This window comes from Bos javanicus, chromosome 2 (assembly GCF_032452875.1).
Source record: "Bos javanicus breed banteng chromosome 2, ARS-OSU_banteng_1.0, whole genome shotgun sequence".
Taxonomy (NCBI): domain Eukaryota; kingdom Metazoa; phylum Chordata; class Mammalia; order Artiodactyla; family Bovidae; genus Bos; species Bos javanicus.
The window spans coordinates 26,634,986-26,649,910 of NC_083869.1; the positions used below are offsets into that span (position 1 = coordinate 26,634,986).

The following is a 14,925-nucleotide window of genomic DNA, read 5'->3' on the forward strand; positions in this document are numbered from 1 at the left end:
TTGTTCAGTTCTGTCCAACTCTTTGCAACCCTATGTACTATATCTGACCAGGCTCCTCTGTCCATGGGATTTCCCAGGCAAGAATACTGGAGTAGGTTGCCATGCTCTCCTCCAGGGGAATCTTCCTGACCCAGGGATTGAACATTTGGAAATTCATAAAACAGCACAGGTTCTGTACTAAGATTTCGTTTAAAATAAAATATTTGTCACACATAAAGGGAAAAGAAGGAGCTTTTGTGAGTGGGGGGCAGGTAGCTGTAAAAAAATTTTTTAACTTTAAAAACAAAAATTATACAAACAGTGAAGTGCATGAATTTCAAGGGTATGAGTTGATGAAGTTTCACAAATGAACACTACCTTGTAAACACTACCCAAACCAAGAGAACAGTTTCAGCACTCCAGAAAGTTCCCTCTTCCAGTCAATACCTCCTTAAAAGTAACCAGCACAGATAAGCTTTCCCTGTTCCAGAAAGTCATGTAACTGGAATCGTGTAGTAAATATATATGTGTTATATGAATGTACCACAATTGATTTACCTATTCTTCTGTTGGTGGACATTTGGGTGTTAAGAATAAGCTGATCTGAACAGTGTTGTGCGTGTCTTTGGGTAGATGTGTGTGCTCATTTCTGTGATTTATAGCTAAGAGCGAAATTACTGAGTCACCGGGAAGGCATAAGTTTAGCTTCACCATGCACTGCCAAATGGCTTACTAAAGTGCTCAGATCATTTTCCACTTGTACCAGCAATATATCTGCTAAGTATCCTGGACAACACCCTATCATTCTTTTTAATTTTGGCCATTCTAATGATGGTGGTTTCTCATTGTGCCTTTAATTTGTGTTTCCTTGATGATTTCTGACTGTAGCCTGCCAGGCTCCTCTGTCCATGGGATTTGCCAGGCAAGAATATTGGAGTGGGTTACCATTTCCTTCTCCAGAGGATCTTCCCAACTCAGGTATCAAACTCATGTCTCCTGCATTGACAGGTGGATTCTTTACCACTGAGCTACCAGGGAAGCCCCACATAGGCAAGTGCATTGTATTTAAACTATTTACATAGTATCTACATTGAATTATGTATTATAATTAATCTAGACATGACTTAAAGTATATAAAAGGATGTGTGTAGATTATATACAAATACTATGACATTTTATAACAGACTTGAGCATCTGTAGATTTTGGTATCCAAGGGGGTTCTGGAACCAATTTCCCCTGCAGATACCAAGGGACAACTGTATACACACACTCACACACACAGATGGAATATTACTCAGCCACACACAATAAAAGAAATCTTCACATTGGTGAGAACATGGATGGACCTTGAGAATATTATACCAAGTGAAATATGTCAGATAGAGATAGACAAATATGTATTATCTCACTTAATAATGTGGAATCTAAAAAAAAACAAATAATTTTTTAAAAACCCAGTTCATGGTACAGAGAACAGACTGATGGTTGCCAGAGGCAGGGTGCAAGATAGGTAAAATGGGTGGAAGGAGTCAAAGGTACAAATTTTCAATTATAAAATAAATAAATCATGGGAATACAACATACAGCATAGTGACTATACTGAATAATGAAACTAAGGACAATCATCAGTTAGATCTCTTACACTATAATTTACGTAATAAATAGTATCCTGTAACCTGCCTTCACTGATTAAACTTGCCTTGACTGTTTCTACAAATTGTGTACTTTCCAAGCCTCACCATGGTTATATAACATTTTTCAAGATTCCTTTAACCATCCCCTATGTTATCTAACATCTCTGACATAGATGGTTTCTCTGGTGTCTCAGTTGGTAAAGAAGCTGCCTGCAATGTGGGAGACCTGGGCTCGATCCCTGGGTTGGGAAGATCCCTTGGAGAAGGAAATGGCAACCCACTCCTGTATGCTTGCCTGGAGAATCTCATGGACAGAGGAGCTTAATGGGCTACAGTCCAAAGGGTCACAAGAGTCAGACACAACTTAGCGACTAAACCACCACCACTGACGTATAGGTTGCTATAGTAATGGCTGCGTAAGTTGTTTCTCAGGTGAAATGGACCTATATTGCCCAGTTCAAGCTGGTTTAGACTACTGACCATTTAACTAGTCCTGCATAAGTGTCCAGTGGATGACATTTTGATGTCCAAGGGTTAAAACTCCACCTTCGGATCATGCTACCATCCCTATTTTCTGAATGTACATCCTCTGAAGAAGGTTGTCTTCCAGATACACCTACACAGAACATTGATTACTTCTCTTCTTTCTTGACTCTGATGGTCTTTCTTATACCCCAGACCACCCTGCTTCTTTATCCCATAAATATCTCGAGTCTCTCGCCTTGGAATAGGTGAATTTTAGGTTTGTTCTCCTACCTCCTCCTTGCTTGCCTGCTTTGTGACTAAACCCTTTCTCTGCTGCAAACCTTGGAGCCCCCACGTTTGGCTTGCTGCCGTCTGACAAATGAACCTGATTGGATAGCACTAATACTGTATTGCACGTTGAAAGTTACTGAGAAAGCAAATCTTAAAAGTTCTCATCACAAGGGAAAAGTTGTAACTATGTATGGTGACTAATGATAACCAGATTTATTGTGGTAAACATTTTGCAATATATATATATATATATATATATATATATATATATATATATATATATCTCAACACCTGAAACAAATACAATGTTACATATCAAGTATAACTCAATTTTAAAAAGAGTAAAGAAAATGGTTAAGATGGTAAAGTCATATGTATATTTCCACATTATAAATTTTTAAAGAAACCAGGTAATCAGCTAAAAAGAAGATAAATTTCCTTGAGACTGGTCTAACAAAAGGCTCATTTCCATGAGACCCCTCCTACCACATCTAGGCCATGGGGACAGCTTAGGCTGCTGCCAGAGAAAGAGAGAACCCACCCTAATAAGGTGGCAGATGAGCCACTGCAGGTGCCCTGGCAAGCTTAGGTACTTGTGGCCCTCTGTCCTGACCCCAAAGAAAGATTGCATCAGAGGCAGAAGGGTGTCGTACTGTGGTATACTCATTCAGAAGGTCTGGTTCGGACAGATTCAATAATTCTATACTGGATAATCTTTTATGTTTTAAAATTCTATTTAAAAATAAGTAACTTGAAAAGGCAGGTTTATATACTGTTACATTCAGTGGAGTGAATGCCTCCTGATTTCATCATATGGGTTCTCAGTTCCCATAGATTTGACATGGCTTTCAATAGTAAAGCTTTCTATACTTTTTGTCTCTCTCACTAGAAAGTCAGCTCTTTGAGGACACAAGCATATTCCTCAATCTTCTATTAAAGTAATACTCACTGTGCATAAATTGTCTTCTTTTATTAAATATATTTTCCAGTATTCTTGCCCAGAAAATCCCACAGACAGAGGAGCCTGGTGGGTTACAGTCCAGGGGATCGCAAAGAGTCAGACTTGACTGAGCACACACACACACACCACACACACATTAAATATGTTTACTGTAAAAACAGCGGTGGATGATATAATTTGGTAAGCTGAAAACTGGACCATTGAATCTGGCCTGGGTTCAGGGAATAGAGACTAAAGACTTGACCTCCACTCAAGTTGCTGTTACTTTGATTTTGTTCTGAATAAGCTAACAAGCAGAGTGAAAGATACAAACAAGATGTACATGCCAGAGAGTGAATGTGTCTTCCCATAGCTTCTCTTTCAGAAGGCACCCAAAGTTCGCATTTCTTAGCAATTCTGCAGGTGGGATATCCCTCAAGTCAAAGCCTCAGGAACAGCTTAGATGATCATAGAAGGTGATTACCTTGAGACTCAGTGAGCCATGTGGCCAGGCCTAACTGCCACGTTCTGGGCCTTGAAATTCTTACGCCCACAGTCAGGCAGTCTCCCATTTCCTCTGAGTACAAGGGAGGGCCTGGGAGTGCTCCATTGCATCTTTTTGGGGTTTTCGTGGGCAGGCCTTTTGAAAAACAATAGGAAACCCATACATGAAATTGAACCCAAGTATCATCAAGCAAGGGCTTCCCTGATGGCTCAGATGGTAAAGCATCTGTCTGCAGTGCAGGAGACCCAAGTTCAATCCCTGGGTTGGGACAATCCCCTGGAGAAGGAAATGGCAGCCCACTCCAGTACTCTTGCCTGGAAAATCCCATGGATGGAGGAGCCTAGTAGGCTACAGTCCATGGGGTTGCAAAGAGTCAGACATGACTGAGCAACTTCACTTTCACTTTCATCATCAAGTAGTGTATTATATAGAAAATTATGGTTGCTATTGCTTAGGTTTAACATGAATTGTTAATTCCACAAATATACATGGCCTGCCTACCATGTGTTTAAAGATACAAAAGTAAATGAAACAGCCCCTGCCTCCTGCATTAGGAAAGCTTGGAGTCTTGTTAAATCCATCGTGCCTTTCTCTAAGACCCTTACTTTACTGAGGGTGGACAGGAAAAAAACAGGATACACTAGTTTGAAACTTTTTTTTCAAGTTTATTTTCATTAATTCCAGATTGTTTAATAACCTTTTGATCTCTTTTGGTTTTCCCCTATCCCTCTGTCCTCTGCTATTTCCCCTGAAATAATACTCAGTGTCTGTTTTCATTAACTCGATATGTTTACTCTGAAAACAAGTCTGTGTGCATGCTCAGTTGCTAAGTCGTGTCCAACTCTTTGAGACCCAGTGGACTATAGCTCGCCAGGCTCCTCTGTCCAAGGAATTCCCAAGCAAGAATATTGGAGTGTGTTGCCGTTTTCTTCTCCAGGAGATCTTCCTGACCCAGGGATCAAACCTGAGGCTCCTGTACTGGCAGGCAGATTCTTTACCACCAAACCACCTGGGAAGCCCTGAAAACAGAGCTGAGGGTTATCAACTTGAAAGATTCTTCCTCTTTTGTCTCTGGCTAAAGCAAACTTTGGGAGACTCAAAAGAACATGCAGAGGTTTATTCTAGTTCCTAGAGTGCTAGAAAGGACCACTGACAGAGACAGACAGAACTTCATCATTTTAGGATTTCAGGAGCGTATTGTGGAAGATCAAATGTGGACATGTGAGTCAGCCAGTAGTAGGCTTTGTACGATCTCAAATTCCAGATTAATCTGAAGAAAATGAACTTGTTCTCATGAAAATTCACCCTTTGTATTTCTTATGAATTTATTGCTTAATGAGTGCATATACTTCTTTCTATAATTGTTCCTGGATTTTGTAGATGCAAAATATTCTAAAAGAATTAACTAAGCCTAGGGAAAATCCTTTTACATAGTAAGTATACAAAAGATCTCTGAGTATACATACCTCAGGGCCTGTGAACTATTTGTTTTCAAAGTTCTAGTCTTTCTTCCTTCAGGCCTGAGCACAAATGTCATATCAGAGAGAACTTTGCTGACCACCATATATAAATAGAACCTCTCTCACGACTTTGCCATTCCATCTTCTTCATCCAGATTTAATTTTTTCATAACATTTATCATCAACTTCTTTTTCAGTTTTACTGAGATGTAATTGACATACAGCACTGTATAAGTTTAAGGTATACTGCATAATGATTTGACTTACATATATCATGAAATGATTACCACAATATACTTTTTAAACTTTATCTTGGAGCTTGCTCAGGTATTATGGCTGTATAATATTCCATTGTGCAGTAGTGTCTTAATTTAAATAATTTTACATGGACATGTAGATTGTTCTCAGTCTTCTCCTGCTCCAAACAATCTTGCAATGGATAAACTTGTATACGTGTTATTTCACACATACGTAAATACACCTGTAAGATAAATCCCTAGATATGCCTTTAGATATTAGAGTGATAAATAACTCTTCATCTTCACCCAGGTTTCTGAGCCAATTGAGACATAAATCAAAAGCATTAGGCAGATAGGTGATCAAAAGTATGACCTTTATTTCTGATAAGATCTGATGCTAAAGAATGTGACTTACATTTACTTACAAAAGAGGGCTTCCTAATTCTGAATCTCTCCATTTAATCATAGGTAATGTTGGTCACCTACAGGCCTCTCAGAACAGGTTTTGGAGAGAGAAAGGGCTTAGTGGAGGCTTCCCTGTTTATTCTTTACAAATGTAATAATTATAATAGAAAAGTCATCCCTGGTGCAGTCATTATGGAAAACAGTATGGCGATACTTCAGGAAATTAAAAACAGAATGACCATAAGACCTAGAAATTTCACTTGCAGGTATTTATCTGAAGAAAATTAAAACATCAATTAGAAAGGACACAAGCATTATTTACAACAGCCAAAATATGGAAGCAATCTAAATGCCAATCAATAGATAAATGGATAAAGAAGATTTTGTATATATTAATATAACGGAATATCACTCAGCCAAAAGAATGAAATCTTGCCATTTGTGACAACATGAATGGACCTTGAGGGTATTATGCTAAGTGAAATAAATCATGAAAAGACAAATACTGTATGATTTCACTTATATGTGGAATCTAAGAAACAAATGAATAAATGTAGCAAAACAGAAATGGTTGTAAATATAGAGAACAAACAGGTGGTTGCCAGAGGGTGGGGAAGTGAGAGGAGGAAAGAAATAGATGAAGGATATTAAGAGGTACAAACTTCCAGTTGCAAAATAAATGAGTCACGGATATAAAAAATACAGTGTGGGGAATATAGTCAATAAATGTAATACTTTGTATGATGATATAACTAGACTTACTGTGATTATTTTGAAATGTGGAATCACTATGTTGTCTATCAGGAAGTAATAAAGTGTGGTGGGTCAATTTACTTCAAAAACAAACTCATAGAAAAAGAGGTCAAATTTGTAATTACTAGAGAGAGGAGGTGGGGTGGGGGAATTGGATGAAGACAGTTAAAAGATACAAACTTCAATTTACAAGGTAAATAAGTACTAGGAAATGTGCAATGTGCAACATGATAAATATAATTAACACTGCTGTATGTTAGATATAAAAGTTTTTAGGAGAGTAAATTCTAAGAGTTCTCATCACAAAGAAAAGGTCTTATATATTTCTCTAAATTTTTATCTATATAAGATGATGGATGGTCACTAAACTTACTGTGATGATCATTCTGTGATGTATGTCAAATCTTTGTGTTGTAGATCTTAATGTTACACAGTGCTGTATGTGACATGTCACATATCTCAAAAAAAAAACAGGAAGTAAAAAACGAACAACAGCAACATGATAGCCATTCCTCCTTCTCCAGGAAGAAGCACGTTGGGGGTGTTAAGCTAGTAGAGCTACTTCCACGTGGAAGGGCCATCGGGAGAGGGGAAGACATGTTCCCCCGTAACAAGGAATTCTTCTGACCTTTTTTAAAAGTCTACAAATAATAAATGCTGAAGAGGGTATGGAGAAAAAGGAGCCCTCCTACACTGTTGGTGGGAATGTAAATTGGTCCAGCCACTATGGAAAACGGTATGGAGGTTTCTTGAACAACTACAGAAAGAGTTACCATGTGACCCTGCAAACTGTGGTGTTGGAGAAGACTCTTGAGAGTCCCTTGGACTGCAAGGAGACCCAAACAGTCAATCCTAAAGGAAATCAACTCTGAATATTCATTGGAAGGACTGATGCTGAAGCTGAAACTCCAATACTTTGGCCACCTGATGTGAAGAGATGACTCACTGGAAAAGACCCTGATGCTGGGAAAAACTGAAGGCAGGAGAAGGGGACAAAAGAGGACAAGATGGTTGGATGGCATCACCAACTCAATGGACATAGGTGTGAGCAAACTCTGGGAAGTAGTGAAGGACCGGGAAGCCTGGTGTGCTGCAGTCCACGGCACTGCAGAATTGGACACGACTGAGAGACTGAACAACGACACAACTCCTTCCGGGTGAGCACCAGTATAGGCCCAGACACATACGAAAATGTAATATAAAAGTTTTCCAATTATCTGTTTTTCCATTCACGTTTCAGTACCTGAGGTTTTAACCTTGCTTCTTTATCTTGAAATATAGCACACCAGATTTTAATTATAGTAGCTTATAATAGCTTTATAGCATTTTAATATCTGGCAGAGACTGTTAATGGTTCCAGTATCTGTTACCCCCTTCTTTCTGTCTATAACAAGACTGTAAGCTTTTACCTGAGCATGTGACTCTCCATCTTTGTGTCCACCTATAACAGCACACGTGCATACTACTGGAAGGACATAGACATTATCTCCAAATAAAATGGAGAGTCATCACAGGGATTTGCACAGAGGAGTGACATGATCAGGGTATTTCTGTTGTCAGCAGGGATTTATTTGCTTATCAGCAAAACCTGGTGAGTACAAGGCAAGGCATTTCTCAAATAGAACCAGAGCAGAACTAAAGCTGCTCTGCAGGTTGAGACTAGGATGACAGAGAACTGAGTGGGTGGCTCTCCCTTCACTTCACTACAGTTCTTCTAAATGTTTGGGTTTTATAGAAAGGGAAGGAGTCTGATGAGAGTTTCAGATCTTAGATTTATGAGACAGGATGCTATGCTGCTTCCAGAGATGTCTTTTTTTACTTTCTGGCAGTTGTTTTCTCATAAAACTTTGAGCTTCCTCATTGAAAAAGATTTCAAAGCTTCAGCTCATCCACTGCAATGGCCAGGAACATCTTTATTTACAACTTATGGAGTAAAAACACAGGTTCAAAAATAAATAAATCTTTTAAAAAGTAGGTTCACAGAAGGTGGATGTCATTATGGAAAGATGCCCAGTTAGAACTACTTTTAAAACATTACAGGTGCACTGATGAAAAACACAAATAGGAAATATAAAGCCACAAAATGCACTGGAAGAGTGAAGTTGTGTCCAGCCAAGAGAATAATAATTTATATTGGGCACAATTTTAATTTAAACTTTCTAACAATTCTGTGAACTAAGTGTGTGCTGTGATTTTGGTGGAGCTGAGGAAATGTTTGGACACAGTGGGGCTTCTAAACAGTGGGCAATTTCAGCCCCAAACCTTCTAAGAGAACTTCCTTCTTGTTTAAAAGACCAAGATTATGGACTCTATCATGTTGCCTTCCTAACTTTTTTTTTTTCCCTAACTTCTTTTAAAAGCAAAGATTAAAAAAACAAAAACAGATGCATTGTTAAACCAGTAACTTTGGGTTTCCATTCAAACTTAAGGACCACTGGAAAATAATTGTATGTCCTTTGTGGTGTTGGAGAAGACTCTTGAGAGTGCCTTGGACTGCAAGCAGATCCAACCAGTCAATTCTAAAGGAAATCAATCCTGAATATTCATTGGAAGCGCTGAAGCTGAAGCTCCAATACTTTGGCCACCTGATGCAAAGAACTGACTCATTGGAAAAGACCCTGATGCTGGGAAAGATTGAAGGTGGGAGGAGAAGGGGATGACAGAGGATGGTATGGTTGGATGACATCACCAACTTAATGGACATGAGTTTGAGTAAGCTCTGGGAGTTGGTGATGGACAGGGAAGCCTGGCATGCTACAGTCCATGGGGTCACAGAGAGTTGGACACAACTGAGCGACTGAACTGAATTTTGTGTTCTCTGGACCTGCAGTTAGGCTGAGTGGGAAACGTTATCCGAAAAAGTCTTATAAGCTCCTGGCTGAGCCTCCAAAAATAAATGTCTTTTGCTAGAAACTAGAGGATATAAAAGCAGAAATAAGCTCTAATAAGGACTGTATTTCAGAAACTTTTAAAAATTATGAAGAACAAAGTGCTCTAAAACTTCACTTTCAATCTACGTTTAGAGTTCCTGACTGGGATTAGTTACCATTCTTTTCTTCTGTCTGATGTAAAGTCTCAGGTGGTAGTTAGTCAGTTTCAACCTCACCTCCCCATTTACTTTCTATTTGGAATTTTGAAGAGGTCCAAAATTATTGAAAATTTATACCCAAAATGCTTGTTGGTATTATTATTCTGAGAATGATGTGTATGCGTGTGTGTGTGTGTGTGTGTGTGTGTGAGAGACAGAGAAGTGGAATAAAATGAATTATAAAGTGATTTTTTAATTCTGTTCTGCCAGGTGACTTTGAGAACCAGGATACTTTCTGTGAAAAAACAGATATAGATATTGGGCTAGAAAAGACTAGGTAAATACCCTGTGGAGCTTTTACCACTTCCTGATGATGCTGGGACCTTAGAAATTTTTAACTGTAATTATTTCTCTCCTGTATTTAGTATTTTTATTATTATGCATTTTAATTTTAGGCCTAGAAACATGGGACAATCTAGTAGCAATAAGCATCCGTAGCATCCAGACTATGGTCTTGAAATACCAGTTTTCACTGCAAGAAATCAGGGCTGCTTGGAGAAATGGCTGATTATAGGTTTGAGGTGGGAAATGTTCAGGATGAGCCAGGAGAATCTTGTCACACCAGATAGCAAAGGAACTGTCAAAAACTACTGGGGCTGTGCCAAAAGGAACTGGGAAGCAATCTGCAGAGCCTTTCACTGGCTCATGATGATAAACAGAGCATCAATAAGAGTAACTGCAATGGACTGAAAGATGCTAAGTGTATTTAAATCCATGAGTTCATAATGATTTAAAAAAACAATAAATCTAATAAATCACCTTTGAAGGATGCTAACAACTATTCATTTTGCAAACTGATACACAAAGTTAGGAATCAAGCCATTTCTTCTACCTTTCCCATACAAACTATACCTTCAGGTAAACAACTAGTAAGTGAAGGAAGGTTTCTCTTTATAGAAATATTTCAACAAATACACCAAGAAGACAGAGCACTGGAAATCACCATTTTGCAACCCCTAATGAATTAAGGATTGGGTGTTGAGCATCTATGGCTGCTAACATCTGAAAGAGACAATTCTGTCATTTGATGAAGGAACACACCACCACCTGTGAAGCAGTTTTGACCAAAAAAAAAGAAAAGAAAAATGAAATCTGAATCTGATTAAGCTTCTGGATCTAACTACAAACTTACAGGAAACTTGGAGGACAGAGGAACATGCTAAACCACACAATAGGAACACAATCAGTACAATGTCAACCCTGGAAAAACAGAATAAATGACCTAGCTTCTTCAACAAATAAATTGCAAGGAGTTAAAGAAAGAAGAGCTGGATGGGGAACTTATAGATTAAGAGACCTTAAAAAGTTTTTCATGCATGTGAAAATAAAGGTTAATGTGCCCTTAAGGAAGTATCCTAGATCTTGATCCTATTTCACTTGCAGTTTAAAAATAAGATTTGTGAGAAACAGCAACTTTCAAAATTTTGATATTTAGAGTCTTAATTAAGTTATACTTAAAATCATCTCCACAACTTTAATTATTTTGTAAAATAGTGTTTGCCCCCCCCCCCCGAAAGCAATGGCTTACATTTAATTACAATAAAATATTTCTCAGTCATACAACAGTGATTTGGAACTTGGAACAATTCTAACTGAGATGTTTATCTTTCTTAATCCTTTCTTGGTACATATATCAAGAGCAAAAAAAAAAAAAAAAGAAATTTTGCAGAAAACAGAAGCTGGAAATAAAACACCTCAGATCACAAACTATTTTTCAAGATCCTTCACGCACCTCCAGATACTTTTCTGTAAAACTGATACCATCATCCTTCAGAAAAAAAGTATGCAGAATATACAGATGAAATGTTAGACCCTGAGAAGACTAAGATGGGCTTCATGATCTCAAAATTAGCCAAGAGACATAATATGCACATATAAATGTTAAATTCCTTAAATGTGACAATGAGAGTTGTACTGTGGCTGAAACAGTTAGGAAAGAATTTCCAGTGGCTAGGCTGGGGTCAGGATTTTATAAGATCTGGACAAGCTGAAAAGGCGGTGAAGACCATTCTAACTGTTCTCATCTGTTCATAAAAGAGCTCTCTAAAGTACTACTGGATAAAAAAAATATTGGTTCAGCATTAAATGCAGATATTCTTAAAGGCAATAAAATTGTCTATAATTCAGTTACAGGGTGAAATAGTCTATAATTCAGTTGTTTCATTAATTCAGAAGCTTAACTGTTCTTCAATTCAACTGGCCCCAATTCAAGCAGTTTTACTATATATACAGTGATTTATTTATTTTTATTGAAAATACAAAGTAATATTAAAGTATTTAAATAATTTAAAAATCATTCCGTATCCCCTACACTAACACAGTGAATTTCAGTTCTGCATATTACTTTCCACATGCATGAAGATTTTATAGTCATAATGATAGTGTGCATATCATTTTATATTGTGCTTACTTTACTTATCATATCACAGACATGTCCACGTTTCTACACAGTATTCTGAACAATTATTTTAATGGCAGTATAAGACTTCACTTTTTATTAACCCACTTTCTTCTTTGACATTTAGATTATTTCCAATTTCTTGTTATTGAAAATAATGCAGACATAAGCAACCTCATGCTTTTATCTTTCTGTTTGTTATGCTTTAGGTTACAGTATCAAGGAGTAAAATTTATGAGGAAAAGATATGGTCATTATTATGGCCCTTTCTATGTAGTACCATATTTATTCCCAAAGGGTTATATCTACCTAAAATGCCTTTTGAAACGAGTTCATTAAACAGGTTCCTTCTAAAATGTAAAAATAAGTCAGAAGAATTAGGTAGTTTTACACTTACATATTTAAGGTTAAAAATAATTATTGCCTCTTAAAAAATGATGAGTGTGGGTAGATGATCTAACAGATTTTACTAAGTTTAGATGAATTAAACAAAGCTTCCAAACTTTTCTCAAGTTACAGCACACTTGGAAAGTGATATGGTAGGTACGATGGAGAAAATGGACAAAGATGTTTCTGGCCCAGAAGCTGCAGCCACCCAGACCACCTCAGGCAACCCCAAGAGATGCTGGATCCATGTCTAGGCGCCTCTGTCACCCACAGTACCAGTGTGCCTGGGGAGGGAAGCTCCAACCAACAGTGGGTCAAGTGACTCAGTCCAAGTCACAACATCTAGTTAGTGGAAAGTGAATTCAAATTTCTTTTCATCAATGCATTTTCTACTATATTAGAATGTTCTACATGCTTTCCAGCTCAAAGTTCAATTTCATATGCAGACGCATATCTATACTTATGAACAAAGAGCATTTTCTAACATGCTTAAAGATACCTAAACTAGCAATTTACATCAAAGCTGAAAATTAAAAATAGCTCTTAGGATCAGCAGATATTCAACTACTTTCTCTGCAGTTTTTCATATTTTCCATTCTTTTAGTTTGTAAACTCTATGAATAGTAATAATCTTCTGCACAGTATCTTGTATATCTCTGTTGTCAGTAAATAATCATAACAATAAATAATACACACTACGAAGGAAAAACACTAAACTTAAGTCCATTCTAAATAATTCTAAAGGTGAAAAAAAAAGCTTAAGTGTTGATTTTGTAGAGGTAGAGAATATTCCTCCTTATATTTCAAATTCCTTGCTAGCTAAGTGGAAACAATGTACACTATTACATTACAGGATCATAAGAGACATCTCATTCCACAGAATGATTTTGACCTACACCCAGTGTTGCTGCTACCAGGAGAAAAAATTTGCTACAAAGGCATTCCACCTTTTACCAAGTGTCCAGCATTCCAAATCACCTTTGATGAGCAAAGATTATAGGTGTTGACTCCATTGATTTATTCAACTGTAAATAGACAAAAGATTTTTCTTGACCATTAATCACTAGGTTGAGGTGTAGAGTGGGGGTTAAGAATAATAATTTACCTGTTATGTGCCAGGCCACAGTAGCAAGTAAGAGACTCTAAACCCTACATTCTTTTCTTACTACACCATGAAACAGTGATTACTTGGTCATTTCTTTGGACTTGATCAGACGTTATACACACAAACACACCCATGGGACCTCATGGCACTTGGAAGATTACCCACAATTTCCCACTTATTAAGATCTGGATCGTATTTCTCAATGCTCTGAAGATACGTCCCCTTTGAGTAGGAATAGCCCCCAGTGACATAAATGCATCCATTCATGATGACGGCACCACACTCCATCCTCCTTTCCATCATGGGAGCGATCTCTCTCCATTCATTCTGTTCAGGGTCATAGCATTCTGCGATTGTAGTTTGTCCACCAACTAGATAGAGCTTATTTTCAAATGGAACTGAACACAATCCATATTCTATTAAAAAGAAAAAAGAAAGCACATTTTTATTAGGGTCAACAAACAGAAGAGAAACCTTAGGGTAGTGATGTAATAATGCTTTACAATTTGGCTTACAAAAATAGAGTAGTTGTGACATTTTGATTCCAGCACACACTACTGCAACACGGACCCTTAAAATCCACTTCCAGTCATCAAGTTCAGATGACTGCCACTGTCTTTCAGATTATCCTTAAACTGACTTCTCAGGGTGCTGGGAAGAACTCATCCTCAGACCACTACCCTTCTGGGAACTTCCCAGCACAGGCACCTTTTCTCTACGCCTGTGTGTAAAAGGTGTAGCAGCAGAGTCCCTCTGCCATGAACACGTCCTAGGTAACTGGTGTAGGATCCTTCGGGTCTTAGCAGCTAACCCTGAGCTGGTACGTGCTGCCACAGATGCTTGCCTCTCTCATACTTCTGGTTAAGTTAAAGACACAAGAAGTTAGAGAAACACAAGCCAGTTTACTGGGGGAACTACAGTCTGTGACCTTTAGAAGCTGTGGAAGGTGCTCAAAGGCAGAGGGCTGCTGTGTGAGGTCTGTGTCCTGGAGCTGGGAGTCCACTTCTTGGGGTTCAGCCTTCCAGGCTGTTTTAATTTCTTCCATTTTATCTCCCCCCTCCACATCCAAACCTGCTGGCTGTTCAAGGCACTGGGATCTCTGGCAACTTCACTTCCTCTCCCTTCTTCCCAGGGCTGTGACTAGGATGAGGCAAGTGATGTGCCTAGAGCACAAACCATGATGAGGTGCTTCCTCTCCAAGTTTCTCCTTCCGTTTTGTGCCTCAGGCGTCTCGCTTGCCTGATGCTAGTCCCAGCCCTGTTTCTAACATCCCAG

The 14,925-nt window shown here is 38.2% G+C and overlaps 1 protein-coding gene and 1 long non-coding RNA gene across 3 annotated transcripts in view; one reads left to right on the forward strand and one right to left on the reverse strand.

Annotated features, from left to right (window-relative positions):
• The first annotated feature begins 2,686 nt into the window (after positions 1–2,686).
• LOC133259014 (uncharacterized) lies at positions 2,687–11,424 on the forward strand. Its single transcript, XR_009740230.1, has 2 exons — positions 2,687–7,829; positions 9,102–11,424. It is a non-coding gene; the product is annotated as an uncharacterized LOC133259014 (long non-coding RNA).
• A 563-nt stretch (positions 11,425–11,987) lies between these two features.
• KLHL23 (kelch like family member 23) overlaps positions 11,988–14,925 on the reverse strand; it is a 49,636-nt gene continuing 46,698 nt past the window's right edge. For both annotated transcript variants that reach the window (XM_061435788.1, XM_061435795.1), the window contains exon 4: positions 11,988–14,066. In XM_061435788.1, the coding sequence (XP_061291772.1) occupies positions 13,756–14,066 (311 nt within the window). In that variant the 3' untranslated portion in view covers positions 11,988–13,755. The remainder of the gene's footprint in view (positions 14,067–14,925) is intronic.